Below are 16,052 nucleotides of genomic sequence, written 5' to 3' on the forward strand. Positions count from 1 at the left end.
ATTTCGAATAGATTTTACCAAGTTGTCCACACTGTCCAAGGGAAAACATGAGCGTCCCTCAATCTCTGATGAGGATGATGACGCTGGACATGATGATAGGGAGGCGTCTGACAGTATCGGTTGGTCACTGTCGGAGTCTGACACAAGTGTCGGCGTTTTAGATTTAGAACTACGTGGTTTTTCCTGGGTCATATTTTTTAGTTCTTCTCTAATAATGGCCCGTAGGTCCGTAATGGACACTGCTGCTCCCTGTGTTGTTTCTTTAAAACAGTCCTCACAAAGTTTTTTGGGGTATGAGTCAGGGAGGGGCTGGTTACACAAGGCACATTCCCTGTGCTTCGTTTTTTGTCGTTTTTTGCTCTAAGCGTGTAAGTAGAGAGAGAAAGGGAAAAGAGAAAGATAGGGAGACAGCGTTAGCTTAATAGGCAGAGTTCACAACTCACCCAGTGAAGCAAATAATACCGGATCAGAAGGCCGAGATCCTGTTCTGGAACCGTCGCTTTTACGAGCGGTGTCCGAGGATCCTCTGGCGTGATCTTTGGCGGGGGGTACTGGAACTCCGGTTGTGGGGTCCATGGCACCTGGGGATGACATCTCTGCATCGCCGTTTCAGTGTTAGTGAGCGCTTTAAATAGAGCGCCAAAACGTTGGGTTTTTTTTTTTTGTTTTTTTTTTGCGCATGCGCAGACCAGTGCCGGCTCCCCCGCCCTGGATCCGGCCTAGGCGCCCCGGAAGTCCAAGATCCACTTCCGGGGTAGCCTGTATGTGCGGCGGTCGGCGCACGTGCGGCCCGGGATTCAACGCCGGGCCGCAATGGAAGGTCACCTTACCCGGCTCCTGCTGCCGTACCGCACGCTGGGAAGGACGCCGGTCGGCCTTTCCCGGACCCGGCCGTCTGCCCGCTCCATCAGACGAGGAGGGAGCCGTCTAACGGAACTCCCCCGACGCTGCTTCTGAGCCGCAGCCCCTGCCGTTCTCTCGGACACTGCGCAGGCGGCATGCAAGCCCAGGTATGCTTTCTCATTAAGAAATCCTGTCGTTCCCGCAGGAACAGGAAACCTAAACTGAGGAGGAGAGGCGGACCGCCCCCATTTATTTCTCAATAGGTTTCCTGTTCCTGCGGGGCGGATCCCTCTCTCCAGTAGGGTGCTGTCGTGGTGAAGAGTAAAATAAGATGTTAATCAAACTCGCCCCGGAGGGGCACAAAGCAGATGGATAGGTACTACAGTTGTAGAACTAACCAGACATCAATAAATTTGTAAAGTGCATAAATAACAGTACCTAAAGCCATAGAAGTTAATGTTCAACATATACCTGTAAATCAATGTAATGATAATCTGTCAATAGTAAACCAACAGCAGCATAAAGTAGGTACAAGTAAGAAGCGGTTAGTCTTGCGCCAGAAGGCCAAAGGGCACAAAAGATGAAAAGATCTAAATGAACAGCTGTGCCAGAGTGTAATACCGCAGCCTGATGAAAGCGGAGATATGCGGAGCCCACATGTAACGCAGCCGAAATAAGGAATGCTGTAGCCGGGGGAGAGAAGTAAGGCAGAGATCAGCGTGGGGAAAAGCCCAACGCCTGTCGCCGTTGCAAGGACTGCTTCGTCAGGGGAAGATGTTAATCGGGCGATCAATAGAGGTTTAAATACCTTCAGTAAGATCAGGTACACGCGTGAGGCACGCATTGGTTAGAACAGCCCATAAAAGAACTAGCTGGAAAAATTTCTTCTTTCCGTGTTCTTTATACGGCGCTCCTTTTCTGCCACAATTGTGGCGTTCCCCTTATCCTGCAGGTTTTTCTGAACTGAATATACTTCTGGTGCATATTTTCCATATATTTTCATATATGGTATTACGTACGCTTGTTTTGCACAATAAATGAGCATTACAACAAGGTCATTATCATTGGTTTTCACATTTATTTATATTTTTTCTTTACAGATATTTTTTTCTTTATAGAATAACGTTGCTGATCAAGAGCATCCAGTCCAGGCACTTGTCATCCCTTTCCTGATGTTTCCTTCACTTCCCTTTTAACAATCCCATATGTGTGTGTCCTTGATTGTTACTATTACTACTCTGTCCGTTCGTATCTGGTGCATTCATGCACCTTTATATGCTGGGCCCCAGCACACCTCCCTTTACTTGTATACAAACCTCCAGCTTATTGACTCCAGCGCATGCGCATTATGTGTTACTGGCAGAGACGTCTGCATATACAACTCCTTTGCCCTCTTTTTGTCACTTCCGGTTCCGGTTCCTGGCGTGCCTCACGCGTGTACCTGATCTTACTGAAGGTATTTAAACCTCTATTGATCGCCCGATTAACATCTTCCCCTGACGAAGCCGTCCTTGCAACGGCGACAGGCGTTGGGCTTTTCCCCACGCTGATCTCTGCCTTACTTCTCTCCCCCGGCTACAGCATTCCTTATTTCGGCTGCGTTACATGTGGGCTCCGCATATCTCCGCTTTCATCAGGCTGCGGTATTACACTCTGGCACAGCTGTTCATTTAGATCTTTTCATCTTTTGTGCCCTTTGGCCTTCTGGCGCAAGACTAACCGCTTCTTACTTGTACCTACTTTATGCTGCTGTTGGTTTACTATTGACAGATTATCATTACATTGATTTACTGGTATATGTTGAACATTAACTTCTATGGCTTTTGGTACTGTTATTTATGCACTTTACAAATTTATTGATGTCTGGTTAGTTCTACAACTGTAGTACCTATCCATCTGCTTTGTGCCCCTCCGGGGCGAGTTTGATTAACATCTTATATTTCCACATGTGAGGTCATTATCCTGAGATGATATTATATACATTGTATTCATTGTTTGGACATACCGTATATATATTTTTTGATGACCTCTATGACTCTGGCAGGATCACTGGGGATCTAGATCTTTACATGTATTTTTTAAGTGTTTTTACCTTTTCTGATCAATAAAAGTTTGCCTTTTTATATATATATTCATACAGTGGTGTGCAGTATTTTGGAGTGGCTCTTTCTGTCTGTGTGTGCATCATCATGTCACCACTCTTCTTGCACCCCTTTAATTAGTATTGTACTATTAGTAGTGCGCCAGTGCTCTTTTCTTATATTAAAATGCGCAAATTGTCAATTTCTCTTGGGTACGCCGAGTTTTATGTGCGGATTTAACCATAGCCTTGCACTAGATGCCGAAATTCCGCAGGTAAAAAACTCATATGTGGAAATGCACTAAAAACGCATGTAATCTACACATGACAGTATCAATAAAGTTTTTTCAAATACTAAAAAGTTTTTAATCTTTTCTGCCACCTTTTAGTGAATAATTCACAGGTTCTGCTAAAAGGTTGTAAAATTTCCGCAAAAAAATTCAGCCATACATAAAATCTCTCCAAGGAGAAACTGGAGTACATGTGCGCAAACATTTTGTGACTCTTTCAAAAGATGCAATTGATCAGCCGAGAACATCTGGAAATCCTAAACGCTGCCTACAATAATGAATATAAAAATAACAACAGACAAAAATGTGAAATAGACTTTAGAAAGGGCACAAATTAAGAGAAGAATAAGGTGCAAATAGAAAAAAAACAACAAAGACTAGACAAAAAGCGCAAATGCAATAATGAATCGAGATCTATCTTATCTATATTCAGAACACTGTAAAATAAATTTGTACCTGAATTTGGTACAATAAAATACAATTTTCCTTTTCTGGAGCCTTTTTTTCACACAAAAGTTATGCTGTTCTCTAAAGAGCAAATCCTTACCCTAAAGGTTTGAGTGAAGAAAGAGATGGTATCCAGTACAGTCAAGGACACTTCCGTAGTACAGTTACCTTCGAGCAATGCTTGATGCAAAATATCAGCTTCAGTGAAACCTGAACCTGTAAAAGTGCATAATCTTTAAAAAAAATAAGTAATTTAGAGGACAACAAATTGCAGAAAAATTGAGAGACATGTACGATTTTGAACTGAGGGTAAGATGAAAACTGGCAATGCAAGTTAATGGGTCTGTGAAAAAAAATGGGACCATACTTCGATGTCATCCAAGTGTGGTCCGATTTTTTTCATGGACCCACTGAAACTTCACAAACTGTCAGAAAGGAGAAGGTGGAGAATTTTTTTTTTCTCTACGTATGAGAAAATCTGATAACACTGAGACCACACTCTGATCAAACTCTGATCAAAATAATAGGTCCGTTTTTCTTGTAAGAGAGAAAATTGTGCATCTGAATGAGGCCAAACACTGAGAGAAGGGACCAGAAAGAGCCATCAGAACTTAGCAGGAACTCTGACAGATTTCTAACAGTTTTGCAAAAGCACTCAGCTAGATAAACACTCTCAAGCTGCAAAATAGTATAACATGTTAAAGTGAAGCTGTCAATTGGAAAATGCTATTTACCTACAGATACTGGATTCATCTGCAGCTAAAGGTACCGTCACATTAAGCGACGCTGCAGCGATAGCGACAACGATGCTGATCGCTGCAGCGTCGCTGTTTGATCGCTGGAGAGCTGTCACACAGACCGCTCTCCAGCGACCAACGATGCCGAGGTCCCTGGGTAACCAGGGTAAACATCGGGTTGCTAAGCGCAGGGCCGTGCTTAGTAACCCGATGTTTACCCTGGTTACCAGCGTAAAAGTAAAAAAAACAAACAGTACATGCTCACCTGCGCGTCCCCCAGCCTCTGCTTCCTGACACTGACTGAGCTCCGGCCCTAACAGCACAGCGGTGACGTCACCGCTGTGCTTTCACTTTCACTTCAGGGCCGGAGCTCAGTCAGTGTCAGGAAGCAGACGCTGGGGGACGTGCAGGTGAGCATGTACGGTTTGTTTTTTTTACTTTTACGCTGGTAACCAGGGTAAACATCGGGTTACTAAGCGCGGCCCTGCGCTTAGTAACCCGATGTTTACCCTGGTTACCAGTGTAAAACATCGCTGGTATCGTTGCTTTTGGTGTCAAACACAACGATACACAGCGATCGGACGACCAAATAAAGTTCTGGACTTTATTCAGCGACCAGCGACATCACAGCAGGATCCTGATCGCTGCTGCGTGTCAAACTAAACGATATCGCTAGCGAGGACGCTGCAACGTCACGGATCGCTAGCGATATCGTTTAGTGTGACGGTACCTTAAGTAGCAGTACAATGCTGTACCCGCTGCCTTACTGAAAGCCAGGCTACCGGGAGAAAATTAACTTAAGGTACCTTCACACGAAGCGACGCTGCAGCGATAGCGACAACTATGCCGATCGCTGCAGCGTCGCTGTTTGATCGCTGGGGAGCTGTCACACAGACCGCTCTCCAGCGACCAACGATGCCGAGGTCCCCGGGTAACCAGGGTAAACATCGGGTTGCTAAGCGCAGGGCCGCGCTTAGTAACCCGATGTTTACCCTGGTTACCAGAGTAAAAGTAAAAAAAACAAACAGTACATGCTCACCTGCGCGTCCCCCAGCATCTGCTTCCTGACACTGACTGAGCTCCGGCCCTAACAGCACAGCGGTGACGTCACCGCTGTGCTTTCACTTTCACTTTAGGGCCGGAGCTCAGTCAGTGTCAGGAAGCAGACGCTGGGGGACGTGCAGGTGAGCATGTACTGTTTGTTTTTTTTACTTTTACGCTGGTAACCAGGGTAAACATCGGGTTACTAAGCGCGGCCCTGCGCTTAGCAACCCGATGTTTACCCTGGTTACCAGTGTAAAACATCGCTGGTATCGTTGCTTTTGCTTTCAAACACAACGATACACGGCGATCGGACGACCAAATAAAGTTCTGGACTTTATTCAGCGACCAGCGACATCACAGCAGGATCCTGATCGCTGCTGCGTGTCAAACGAAACGATATCGCTAGCCAGGACGCTGCAACGTCACGGATCGCTAGCGATATCGTTTCGTGTGAAGGTACCTTTACTTCATCCCGGGAGCTGACAGCTTTCAGTCATAGGATGGGTGAAGGGAGCGATTATAGTGACCGTTCAGTATACTGCGAGCATCCTCTATCACACCTCAACGGTTTGACTGACAGCAGGCTTTCCAATACATCTGTGCAGAGCTGTCAATCAAAGTTCCTGGAGTGTACTTACAGCCTACATTATAGTGAGGTGTGCTGTGAGCGATGACTGTAATCACTCCCAGCACCTCCTCTATGACTAAAAGCCGGCAGTCTCCTGGGAGGAAACAAGTTAATTTTCTCCCACTAGCCACACTTTCAGTAAGGCAGCCGGGCAGCATTGTAGCGCTACTAACCTGCAGATTAACCCCATATCTGTAGGTAAAACTAATTTTCCATGGTGACAGGTTCTAACTAATGAAGACTATTCATAAAGTTGCTTAAAGGGAATCTGTCACCTACTTTTTCGTATATAAGCATTCTGTAATGCTGTAGATAAGCCCCCAATGTAACCTGAAAGAGTAGAAAAACAAGTTAGATTATACTCACCCAGGGGCGGTCTGGTGCGTTCCGGGTCTGATGGGTGTCGCGGTGCAGTTCCGGCACCTCCCATCTTCATACGATGACGTCCTCTTCTTTTCTTCCTGCCGCAGCTCCTGCGCAGGCGTACTGATTTGCCCTGTTGAGGGCAGAACAAACTACTGCAGTGCGCTGGCAGCGGGAAAGGTCCGAGAAGCCCAGTGCCTGCGCACTGCAGTACTTTGCACTGCCCTCAACAGGGCAGATAAAGTACGCCTGCGCAGGAGCCGTGACAGGAAGCAAAGAAGAGGACGTTATTGCATGAAGATGGGAGGCGCTGGCCCCGGACCTGCAACGGCCATCGGAACGGACCGCACCGGACCGCCCCCCCGGGTGAGTATAATCTAACTTGTTTTTCTTATCTTTCAGGATACATCGGGGGCTTATCTACAGCATTACAGAATGCTGTAGATAAGCCCCTAAAGGGGGTGGCCGCATCTTATATACGAAAAAGTAGGTGACAGATTCCCTTTAATTTTTCAAACAATTCTGTGTGAAGCTGCACACAGCCTTTAAGAGAAAATACTAGCCACATCAGTATGATTTTGTTGTGTAACTTGTAAGCCGAATAAGGTTGAAGTAAAATACAATAAATCTACCAAACACTAAGGGTACCGTCTCACAGTGGCACTTTGGTCGCTACGACGGCACGATCTGTGACGTTCCAGCGTCGCTTGATTATCGCTCCAGCGTCGTAGACTGCGGTCACACTTTGCAATGCACGGCGCTGGAGCGATAATTTCATGACGTATTTGCGATGTAGAAGCCATTGGTTTCTGTGCGCACATCGTATACAATATCGTGCACACCTTTGTTACACGATGCGATCATGCCGCCACAGCGGGACACTTGACGACGAAAGAAAGTTTCAAACGATCTGCTACGACGTACGATTCTCAGCGGGGTCCCTGATCGCAGTAGCGTGTCAGACACAGCGATATCGTATGGATATCGCTGGAACGTCACGGATCGTGCCGTCGTAGCGACCAAAGTGCCACTGTGAGACAGTACCCTAAATTGCTTTCAGAACAGCAGCAGAGAATGCACACGGTGATGTAACACTAAATAATTAAAAAGCACAAAAACAGCAATTTACATTGGCATGAACAAGTTATGTACATATGTGTGATATTTTTTGCACAATAAGATGAACTTTTATTCAAAAAACGTATAGCTAAGGGTACTGTCACACAGTGGCACTTTTGTCGCTACGACGGTACGATCCGTGACGTTCCAGCGATATCCATACGATATCGCTGTGTCTGACACGCAGCAGCGATCAGGGACCCTGCTGAGAATCGTACGTCGTAGCAGATCGTTTGGCACTTTCTTTCGTCGCTGGATCTCCCGCTGTCATCGTTGGATCGGTGTGTGTGACACCGATCCAACGATGCGTTCGCTTGTAACCAGGGTAAACATCGGGTTACTAAGCGCAGGGCCGCGCTTAGTAACCCGATGTTTACCCTGGTTACCATCGTAAAAGTAAAAAAACAAACAAACCGTACATACTCACCTTCTGATGTCCGTCAGGTCCCTGGCTGTCTGCTTCCCGCTCTGACTGACTGCCGGCCGGAATGTAAGAGCAGAGCACAGCGGTGACGTCACCACTGTGATCTGCTTTCACTTTACGGCGGCACTCAGTCAGAGCGGGAAGCAGACAGCCAGGGACCTGACGGACATCAGAAGGTGAGTATGTACGGTTTTTTTTTTTATTACTTTTACGATGGTAACCAGGGTAAACATCGGGTTAGTAAGCGCGGCCCTGCGCTTAGTAACCCGATGTTTACCCTGGTTACCCGGGGCCTTCGGCATCGTTGGTCGCTGGAGAGCGGTCTGTGTGACAGCTCTCCAGCGACCACACAACGACTTTCCAACGATCACGGCCAGGTCGTATCGCTGGTCGTGATCGTTGGAAAGTTGCAGAGTGTGACAGTACCCTAACAAGTCTCCTTGAGTTAATGTGATTAAATGACCAGTTCACCAGGTTTAAGCCCTCTATTTACACTTGATCACCAAGGAACAATAACAATTTGGGTAACAAACAGGCAATCTCCACGTGTTGAGACACAATCATGCAGCCGCAGGGACTGGAACATAATATACAAGCACTCCCAGATGCTCTGTGAACACCTGAGCATGCTCAGATAAGACGTTATCCAAGCACATTCGCTCATCACTAATTAGCAGTTGTCAATATAGAGTGTACACAGAAAGATGCCAGTCAGTGGAGTTAGCGGGGTGCTATAGTAGGGCTCAGCACTCAGAGCTCTGCTAGATCTGCAGCAGAGAAAACTGATTTTTATCACATCTGCTGCACCAAGTAAACTAAGTGATGCATCACTGGAATCAGAGTCTCTATCCCTACATCATCCTGCTATCAGATTACCTAACAAAAACCTGCTTACAGATTCTCTTTAACTATCCTACCCTACATCCTAATTTAACCTCACTCCACAATGAAATAAGACATTGTCCTCTCTTCTACCTTAATACATTTTAATCCCCTCCTGTACTATTGATCAAACGGTAAAAAAAATGTCACCCTAGACCACCAGAGCTAAGGTAATTAAAGAGAAACTATTCAAAATAATAAACCAGGCACAGATCGGAGCAAACAAAAAAACCAAGTCATCACCGGGCAGTCACTGTGGCAGCACTGCACATATTAGCGATGGACTAGCGTATTGTAGTGGTCCTCTGCAATCACACAATAGCCTCTGCAATAACTTCCAATAAATACATTAAGGCAAATATTATATTTTTTATTTCAAGCGCATAAGCAGGATACACAGTACAAACAGAAAGCCGCGTGCTGTGTGTTTGTACACCTTATCTTGCTTATGAGATTGAAAATAAGACAATAATATTTTTGACAGTGCTGCAATAAATTTTTCTTTTGGAGGTGATAAACTAAGCACATAGCCGTATAGGTTTATGGCTCCTATTAAAAATCGCATTGCCAATTTTAATAAACGCTGCCTCCGCTCTGTAAAAATTGAAGTTTAATCAGCTATACTAATAAGGCTTCTTCATGCACCCTTCGGTGTGGTCTAGAGGCTCAGTGCTACTGGTTGGATAGTCTCCATCACTGGTGATTGACAGCGCTTGGCTTGCCTGCAGGGAGCACTGACTGATGAAAATTCTCAGGCAACTGCCAATCACTGGGTTCACATGGGCGTACTTCACAGTTCGTAATGCCCAGACTGACTGCAAATCTTCAGACCCAAATTTCGGGTCAGGAGACCCGCGGTCAATCTGGGCATTGCAGTCCGTATATGGATGCTGAAATACGCCTATGTGAACCTGGCCTTATAGAAAACCTAAACTGAGGGCATGGCATAGCAGAGAGTTATTTGGAGTTTCTCGTCCCACTACAACCAAGTTATCCCCCAATACCACATGTAATTTACAGAACTGGTCTCATCATATGTGGAAGACGCTCTTGGACCTGGGTGTGACCCCTATTATTGTGGCTTGGGTGTTTCAGGTACCCTGCAATTAACAACCAGGCTGTTACGCACCAGTAATAAGCATCATAACCATTCCTATGATTTTCTAGAAAGTTGATGTAATGTGTTGTATTACTTACTATGATTCAGCGTGAAGGAACTTTCTAGACTGCTAAGGTGATGCAGACGTGTGGCTCCAGCTTTACTCCGCAGAGCAGGCATCGTCTGAGATTTTCTATCTCCGGCCACAAACTGCTTAGATATCCAAGCATCCTGGACCCTAGAAAGAAAGTTGATTGAAGACATTATTACCTATTAAGGCAACACAGACTGACGGGTCACATTAAGTTCATCTGAGAAATAAACACTAATGAAATCATGTAAACAGATGAACAAATAGTACAAAATATTATCTGCCAGGAGTGAGTGTGAATTTGTACAATAAACCCAAGCATCATACACAGAACATAAAACAGATACAAAAAAAAAAAGGTATGAAAAAAAGTGGTAATTATTCACCCATCTCAGTGTGACATTTCAGCTCCAGAAAATACAGCAATGAGCCTTTGCAAAGCATAACATGGTGTGAAAGTGCCGATATTTACAGGGATGCGAACATCATGCATCAATTAGCATCAATCAATATATAATGTTGTACAATAAAGTCCCAGATAAGAGAATGCATTTATATTTCACACAAAATAATGTTCAAAAACTAATATTAGCAGTTTAAGTGTAAAATTCATAATCCCAATTAATATTGTAAAAAGGGACTAATTAATTTAATTATCTATACCTAGATCACCTATAAATATATTCATATACAAATCCCACCATGTGGTCCAGCCTCTCTAGTCTATACCTCATAAGGAGGATGGCTTGTAATGCCATGAACGTCTTCTAACCTACACAGCGCTTGCCCGAATTACAGGCTTCTCCTGTAGTACCCAATGCACATCATCAGTAAGCACATACACAATGTGTCCATGGAGTTTTCAGTGTCATATTGCCACACAGTTAGGTCCAAAAATAGTTGGACAGTGACGCATATTTTGGCATTTTAGATGTTTATAAAAACATAAACTCTCAGCTTTAATTTGAGGGTATTCACATCCCAATTGGAGTAAGGGTTTAAGAATTACAGCTCTTTAATATGTAGCTACCTCTATTTAAAGGTACCAAAAGTAATTGGACAATTATCTCAATAGCTCTTTAATGGGTTGGATGAGTTACTCCCTTGTTAATCCATCATCAATTAAGCAAGTAAAAGGTCTGGAGCTGATTCCACATGTGGCATTTGCATTTGGAAGCTGTTGCTGTGAACCCACAACATGCAGTCAAAGGAGCTCTCAATGGAAGAGGAACAGACCATCATTAGGTTTCAAAAAAGAAAAAATCCATCAAAGAGATAGTAGAAATGTTAGAAGTGGCCAAATCAACAGTTTGGTACATTTTCAAAAAGGCCTGGATGTCCATGGAAAACAATAGTGGTGGATGATGACAAAATCCTTTCCATGGTGAAGAAAAACTCCTTCACAATATCCACCCAAATGGAGAACACTCTCCAGGAAGTAGGTGTTTCAGTATCCTAGTCTACCATAAAGAGAAGACTTAATGAAAGCAAATACAGAGGGTTTACCACATGCTGCAAAGCATTAATCAGTCTTAAAAACAGAAAGGTCACAATAGACTTTGCAAAAAAAAAAATTCAAGAAGCCAGCCCATTTCTTGAAAAGCAACCTGTACCAGAATGATGGTAAGAAGACAGTAAGAAAGTATGGAGAAGACTTGGAACAGTTCATGATCCAAAGTGCAGAACATGGCAGAGGCAGTGTTATGGCGCGGGCATGCATGGCTTCCAATGGCCCAGGGTCACTAGTGTTTATTGATGAAGTGACTGAGGACAGAAGCAGTTTGATGAGTTCTGAAGTGTACAGGGCGATACTTTCTTCTCAGATTCAACCAAATGCAGCAAGGTTGATTGGACGACGCTTCACAGTTCAGTTGGGCAATGAACTAAAACATACTGGGAAAGCAATCCAGGAGTTTGGGTTTTTTAAGGCAAAGAAGTGAAATATTTTGCAACGGCCGAGTCAATCATCAGATCTCAATCCCATCGAACATGCATTTCACATGCGTAAGACACAATTTATGACAGAAAGACCCCCAAACAAGCAACAACTGAAGTCAGCTGCAGTAAAGGTGTCAAAGCATCACAAAGGAGAAAACACAGCATTTGGTGACACCAATGGCTTCCAGACTTCAAGAACTCATTACCTGCAAAGGATTCTCTACAAAGTATTAAAGAAGAACATTTTATTTATGACAAAGTTTGTACAATTACTTTTGAGCCAATGAAACAAGGAGGCTTTGTAGGAAAATGGTTGCAATTTCTAAATGTTTCACAGGATAATTTTGTTTAAACCATTAAATTAAACCTGAAAGTCTCCACTTCATTTGTATCTCAGTTGTTTCATTTTAAATAAAAATACGGTGGCATAAAGAGCCAAAAACATGCACTTGTATGTGTATATACGCAATCCCCAGCCCTGTACACGCTAAGGGAATGATCCACGGGTATCGTTAACCAATGCCAAATCGTATTGGCACATGAGTCCAGATATGAATACCTCCAATTGCTGGAACTGAATGGCTGACAATAGTATCTCCATGAGTATCCGACAGTATTAGGCCAGGGTCCCATTAGCGTATGGCATCCGATGATTCTCTCATGCGAGAGCATCGGATGCGATATGATAATGACACTCTGCTCCTGCTCTGCTGAGATACCGGTACTGGTATTATACAGACATGTGAGGTTATCCCCTACAATTTGAATAGGGGAAAATATCCTGATTACTGAGGGTCTTGCAGCGAGTACCGCAACTGATCCTGAGAAACGGGCCTCTGAAGAGTCCCTTGTGAACAGAGTCGTGGTTGATCATGTACACTGCACATTGTTAATGGGACCGCCGTACATGGCCAAGCGCTGCACTCAGCTGTTTTTCGGCAATCCCAAGAGAATGAATGGACAGGCAGTGCACTTGATTGACCACCACTCCATTCACAAGGGGCTCTTCAGAATCCTTTTTTTTTTCAGGATTGGTGATGGTGGTCAGGATTTAATCCCTGGATGTTCCTGAAGTGACTGTGGCCTATATTCTTTATATCTTTAATGCATTCAACAGTGAAATGTCTTGTCTCGTAGTGACCATGTGTCTTCCCCCAGAGGCTCTGTGATGGTGACAATGTCGCAGCGCTTCGTAAGAAACAGAAGTACCTAAAAAATGTCAACTTTAGAAATGAAGGTTTCACAGGGACTTGTATTTTGGTAATTTATTACATAGTTTATAATAAACTAGATGGCAGCCCGATTCTAAAGAATCGGGAGTCTAGAATCCATATATACTTTATTTATTCAAATGTAAGAATAATACAATTAATAAATAATAGTAAGAAAGAACAAAAAATGGCTGCACTCACCAGCTCTTGACAATTCTTGACAGTACGGCACATTTCTGATTGGTCGCTCGCGGCAGGCGGCAACCAATCAGAAAAGTGCCGCGCACCACGAAGGCATATATCTTTGTCCACCCTGAGCGGGTGTAGGACGCTGGTGACGTCACTTATCTCCGGACATTATCTCCGGACAAAGCCACGGAAGTTGGCACAAATTGCCGGAAGTAGTATTCTAGGCAATTATATATTAGATTTTAATGTTATCAGTGTTTACCTTTGAACGTTTATATTGTATTGTCCTGTCACCAGCCATGTGTACGATTATCGGCCGAAAGCCTCTCTGGAACCAATAATCACCCCATGTAAAGGTATCTTTATAAGTTAAAGATTCAGAATACTATGACTTTTATCATATCCTGAACAGTCAAGTTTTTTATGAACCGTTAAGGTTTTCTGGTTGAAGTAAAAAAAACTCTGAGTGTTTACAGTTTGAAACCATAAAATGTTGAAAAATTATGTCATTCTTGAGTATATCACTCAATGGTGCTCATAAACGTGTCAAATTTGATCTATAATATACTTTAATATACGTTACTTTAATCTTTAATATACTTAAGAACAGGGACCCAGACATCACACAGGGGGTCTGAAACACCGCACAGTGGTCCAAAATATCGCTGTGCTCTGCCTGGGGCCCCATATGCTGCCTGGGGCCCCTGTGCTCTGCCTGGGGCCCCATATGCTGCCTGGGGCCCCTGTGCTCTGCCTGGGGGCCCTGTGCTCTGCCTGGGGCCCCATGTTCTGCCTGGGGCCCCTGTGCTCTGCTCTGCCTGGGGCCACTGTGCTCTGCCTGGGGCCCCATATGCTGCCTGGGGCCCCATATGCTGCCTGGGGCCCCTGTACTCTGCCTGGGGCCCCATAGGCTGCCTGGGGCCCCTGTGCTCTACCTGGGACCACTGTGCTCTGCCTGGGGCCCCATATGCTGCCTGGGGCCCCTGTGCTCTGCCTGGGGCCCCTGTGCTCTGCCTGGGGCCCCATGTTCTGCCTGGGGCCACTGTGCTCTGCCTGGGGCCCCTGTGCTCTGCCTGGGGCCCCATATGCTGCCTGGGGCCCCTGTGCTCTGCCTGGGGCCCCTGTGCTCTGCCTGGGGCCACTGTGCTCTGCCTGGGGCCCCATATGCTGCCTGGGGCCCCTGTGCTCTGCCTGGGGCCCCATATGCTGCCTGGGGCCCCTGTGCTCTGCCTGGGGCCATTGTGCTCTGCCTGGGGCCCCATAGGCTGCCTGGGGCCCCTGTGCTCTGCCTGGGACCACTGTGCTCTGCCTGGGGCCCCATATGCTGCCTGGGGCCCCTGTGCTCTGCCTGGGGCCACTGTGCTCTGCCTGGGGCCCCATATGCTGCCTGGGGCCCCTGTGCTCTGCCTGGGTGTAGGACACTGGTGACGTCACTTATCTCCGGACATTAGCTCCGGACATTAGCTCCGGACATTAGCTCCGGACAAAGCCACGGAAGTTGGCACAAATTGCAGGAAGTAGTATTCTAGGCAATTATATATTAGAAGAGGATATTCTCTATTAAGAACTGATATTTATATTGGTTATGATTTTGTGGTATGAGTAACTTTTTATTGGAATTATAGGGTGTGGGTAGGGGTGCTGTGACTGAAAAATGGCAATTCTGGCATTTTGACTTCTTTTTTTTGCATTAAGGCATTTATCATACTGGTTTAATTCTTATATATTTTGATAGGTCAGACTTTTACAGATGTGCCAATACCAAATATGTTTTTTTATTTTTTTTTTTAAATAGGAAAAGTGTGTATGTCACATGTCAGGATGGGGTTATTACATAAGATACCACATCAGTATTCTTGTACTTGTCTGTTGTCTGGAGCAGACTCCTGAGAGGACGGCACACTCATTTTATACAACTAATACGATGCCAAAATTTATGACAAAATTGTGCCTTGCCCCTTCTGAACATGGTTGTAACATGATCGGTAAGAGGTTAGGCTTGCCAAGATTAACATTTTACTGGGATTTGGTACCCAGCTGGATGCAAACTAGAAAATGTGCCCTAAAGCCCAACATGTGGCACTGCACCACACGCAGGTTTAATCTTGATAATAATGATTGCATACACAAGCCTTGCACAATCACTATAGTTTCTACTACATGGTTCAGCACTGACTCTCCTCCACTGCTAGCAGAGCAGTATGTGTTATTGTCTGCAATGCTAACAGCTCACTGACCGCACAGCAGCCAATAATGAAGCTCAGTGGCTCTGCAAGAGTACATGCGAAAAGCCGCTCAGAGCTGCTAAACTCACTGATTGTCTGCAGCGCTGTCGATGTGATGTCAGCACTGCAGACAATAACGGATATCAGGAGCAACGGTGAAAGCTCCATGCTGGACCCGGGGGTGAAGAACCTGCAGAGGGACAGGGGTTTTCTGAAATTGGAAAACCCCTTTAAGGATTAAAAAATGTATTTTCGCAACCAGATAAAAAGAAACTCTTGAAATAAAAATATTTTTCTTAGTTTTTACTCAGCTTAGTAACAGTAAAGAATCTAAGAATTTCCAGTTTGTCTGCATTTATTTGTGTGCACTTTGCCTAAGGTCTCAGTCAGATGGCCGTATAACGGACGACGGCTCTCCTGGCCCAAGCAGACAGCATGTATT

The 16,052-nt window shown here is 44.9% G+C and overlaps 1 protein-coding gene across 5 annotated transcripts in view; it reads right to left on the minus strand.

The window, feature by feature from the left end:
* Positions 1 to 16,052, minus strand: part of DOCK11 (dedicator of cytokinesis 11) — a 395,594-nt gene that overhangs the window by 155,215 nt on the left and 224,327 nt on the right. For all 5 annotated transcript variants that reach the window (XM_077285361.1, XM_077285359.1, XM_077285358.1 and 2 more), the window contains 2 exons: positions 10,055 to 10,194; positions 3,761 to 3,876 (listed from right to left, as the gene is read on the minus strand). In XM_077285361.1, the coding sequence (XP_077141476.1) occupies positions 3,761 to 3,876; positions 10,055 to 10,194 (256 nt within the window). The remainder of the gene's footprint in view (positions 1 to 3,760; positions 3,877 to 10,054; positions 10,195 to 16,052) is intronic.

The sequence above is a fragment of the Ranitomeya variabilis genome, chromosome 2 (genome assembly GCF_051348905.1).
Source record: "Ranitomeya variabilis isolate aRanVar5 chromosome 2, aRanVar5.hap1, whole genome shotgun sequence".
Classification (NCBI taxonomy): domain Eukaryota; kingdom Metazoa; phylum Chordata; class Amphibia; order Anura; family Dendrobatidae; genus Ranitomeya; species Ranitomeya variabilis.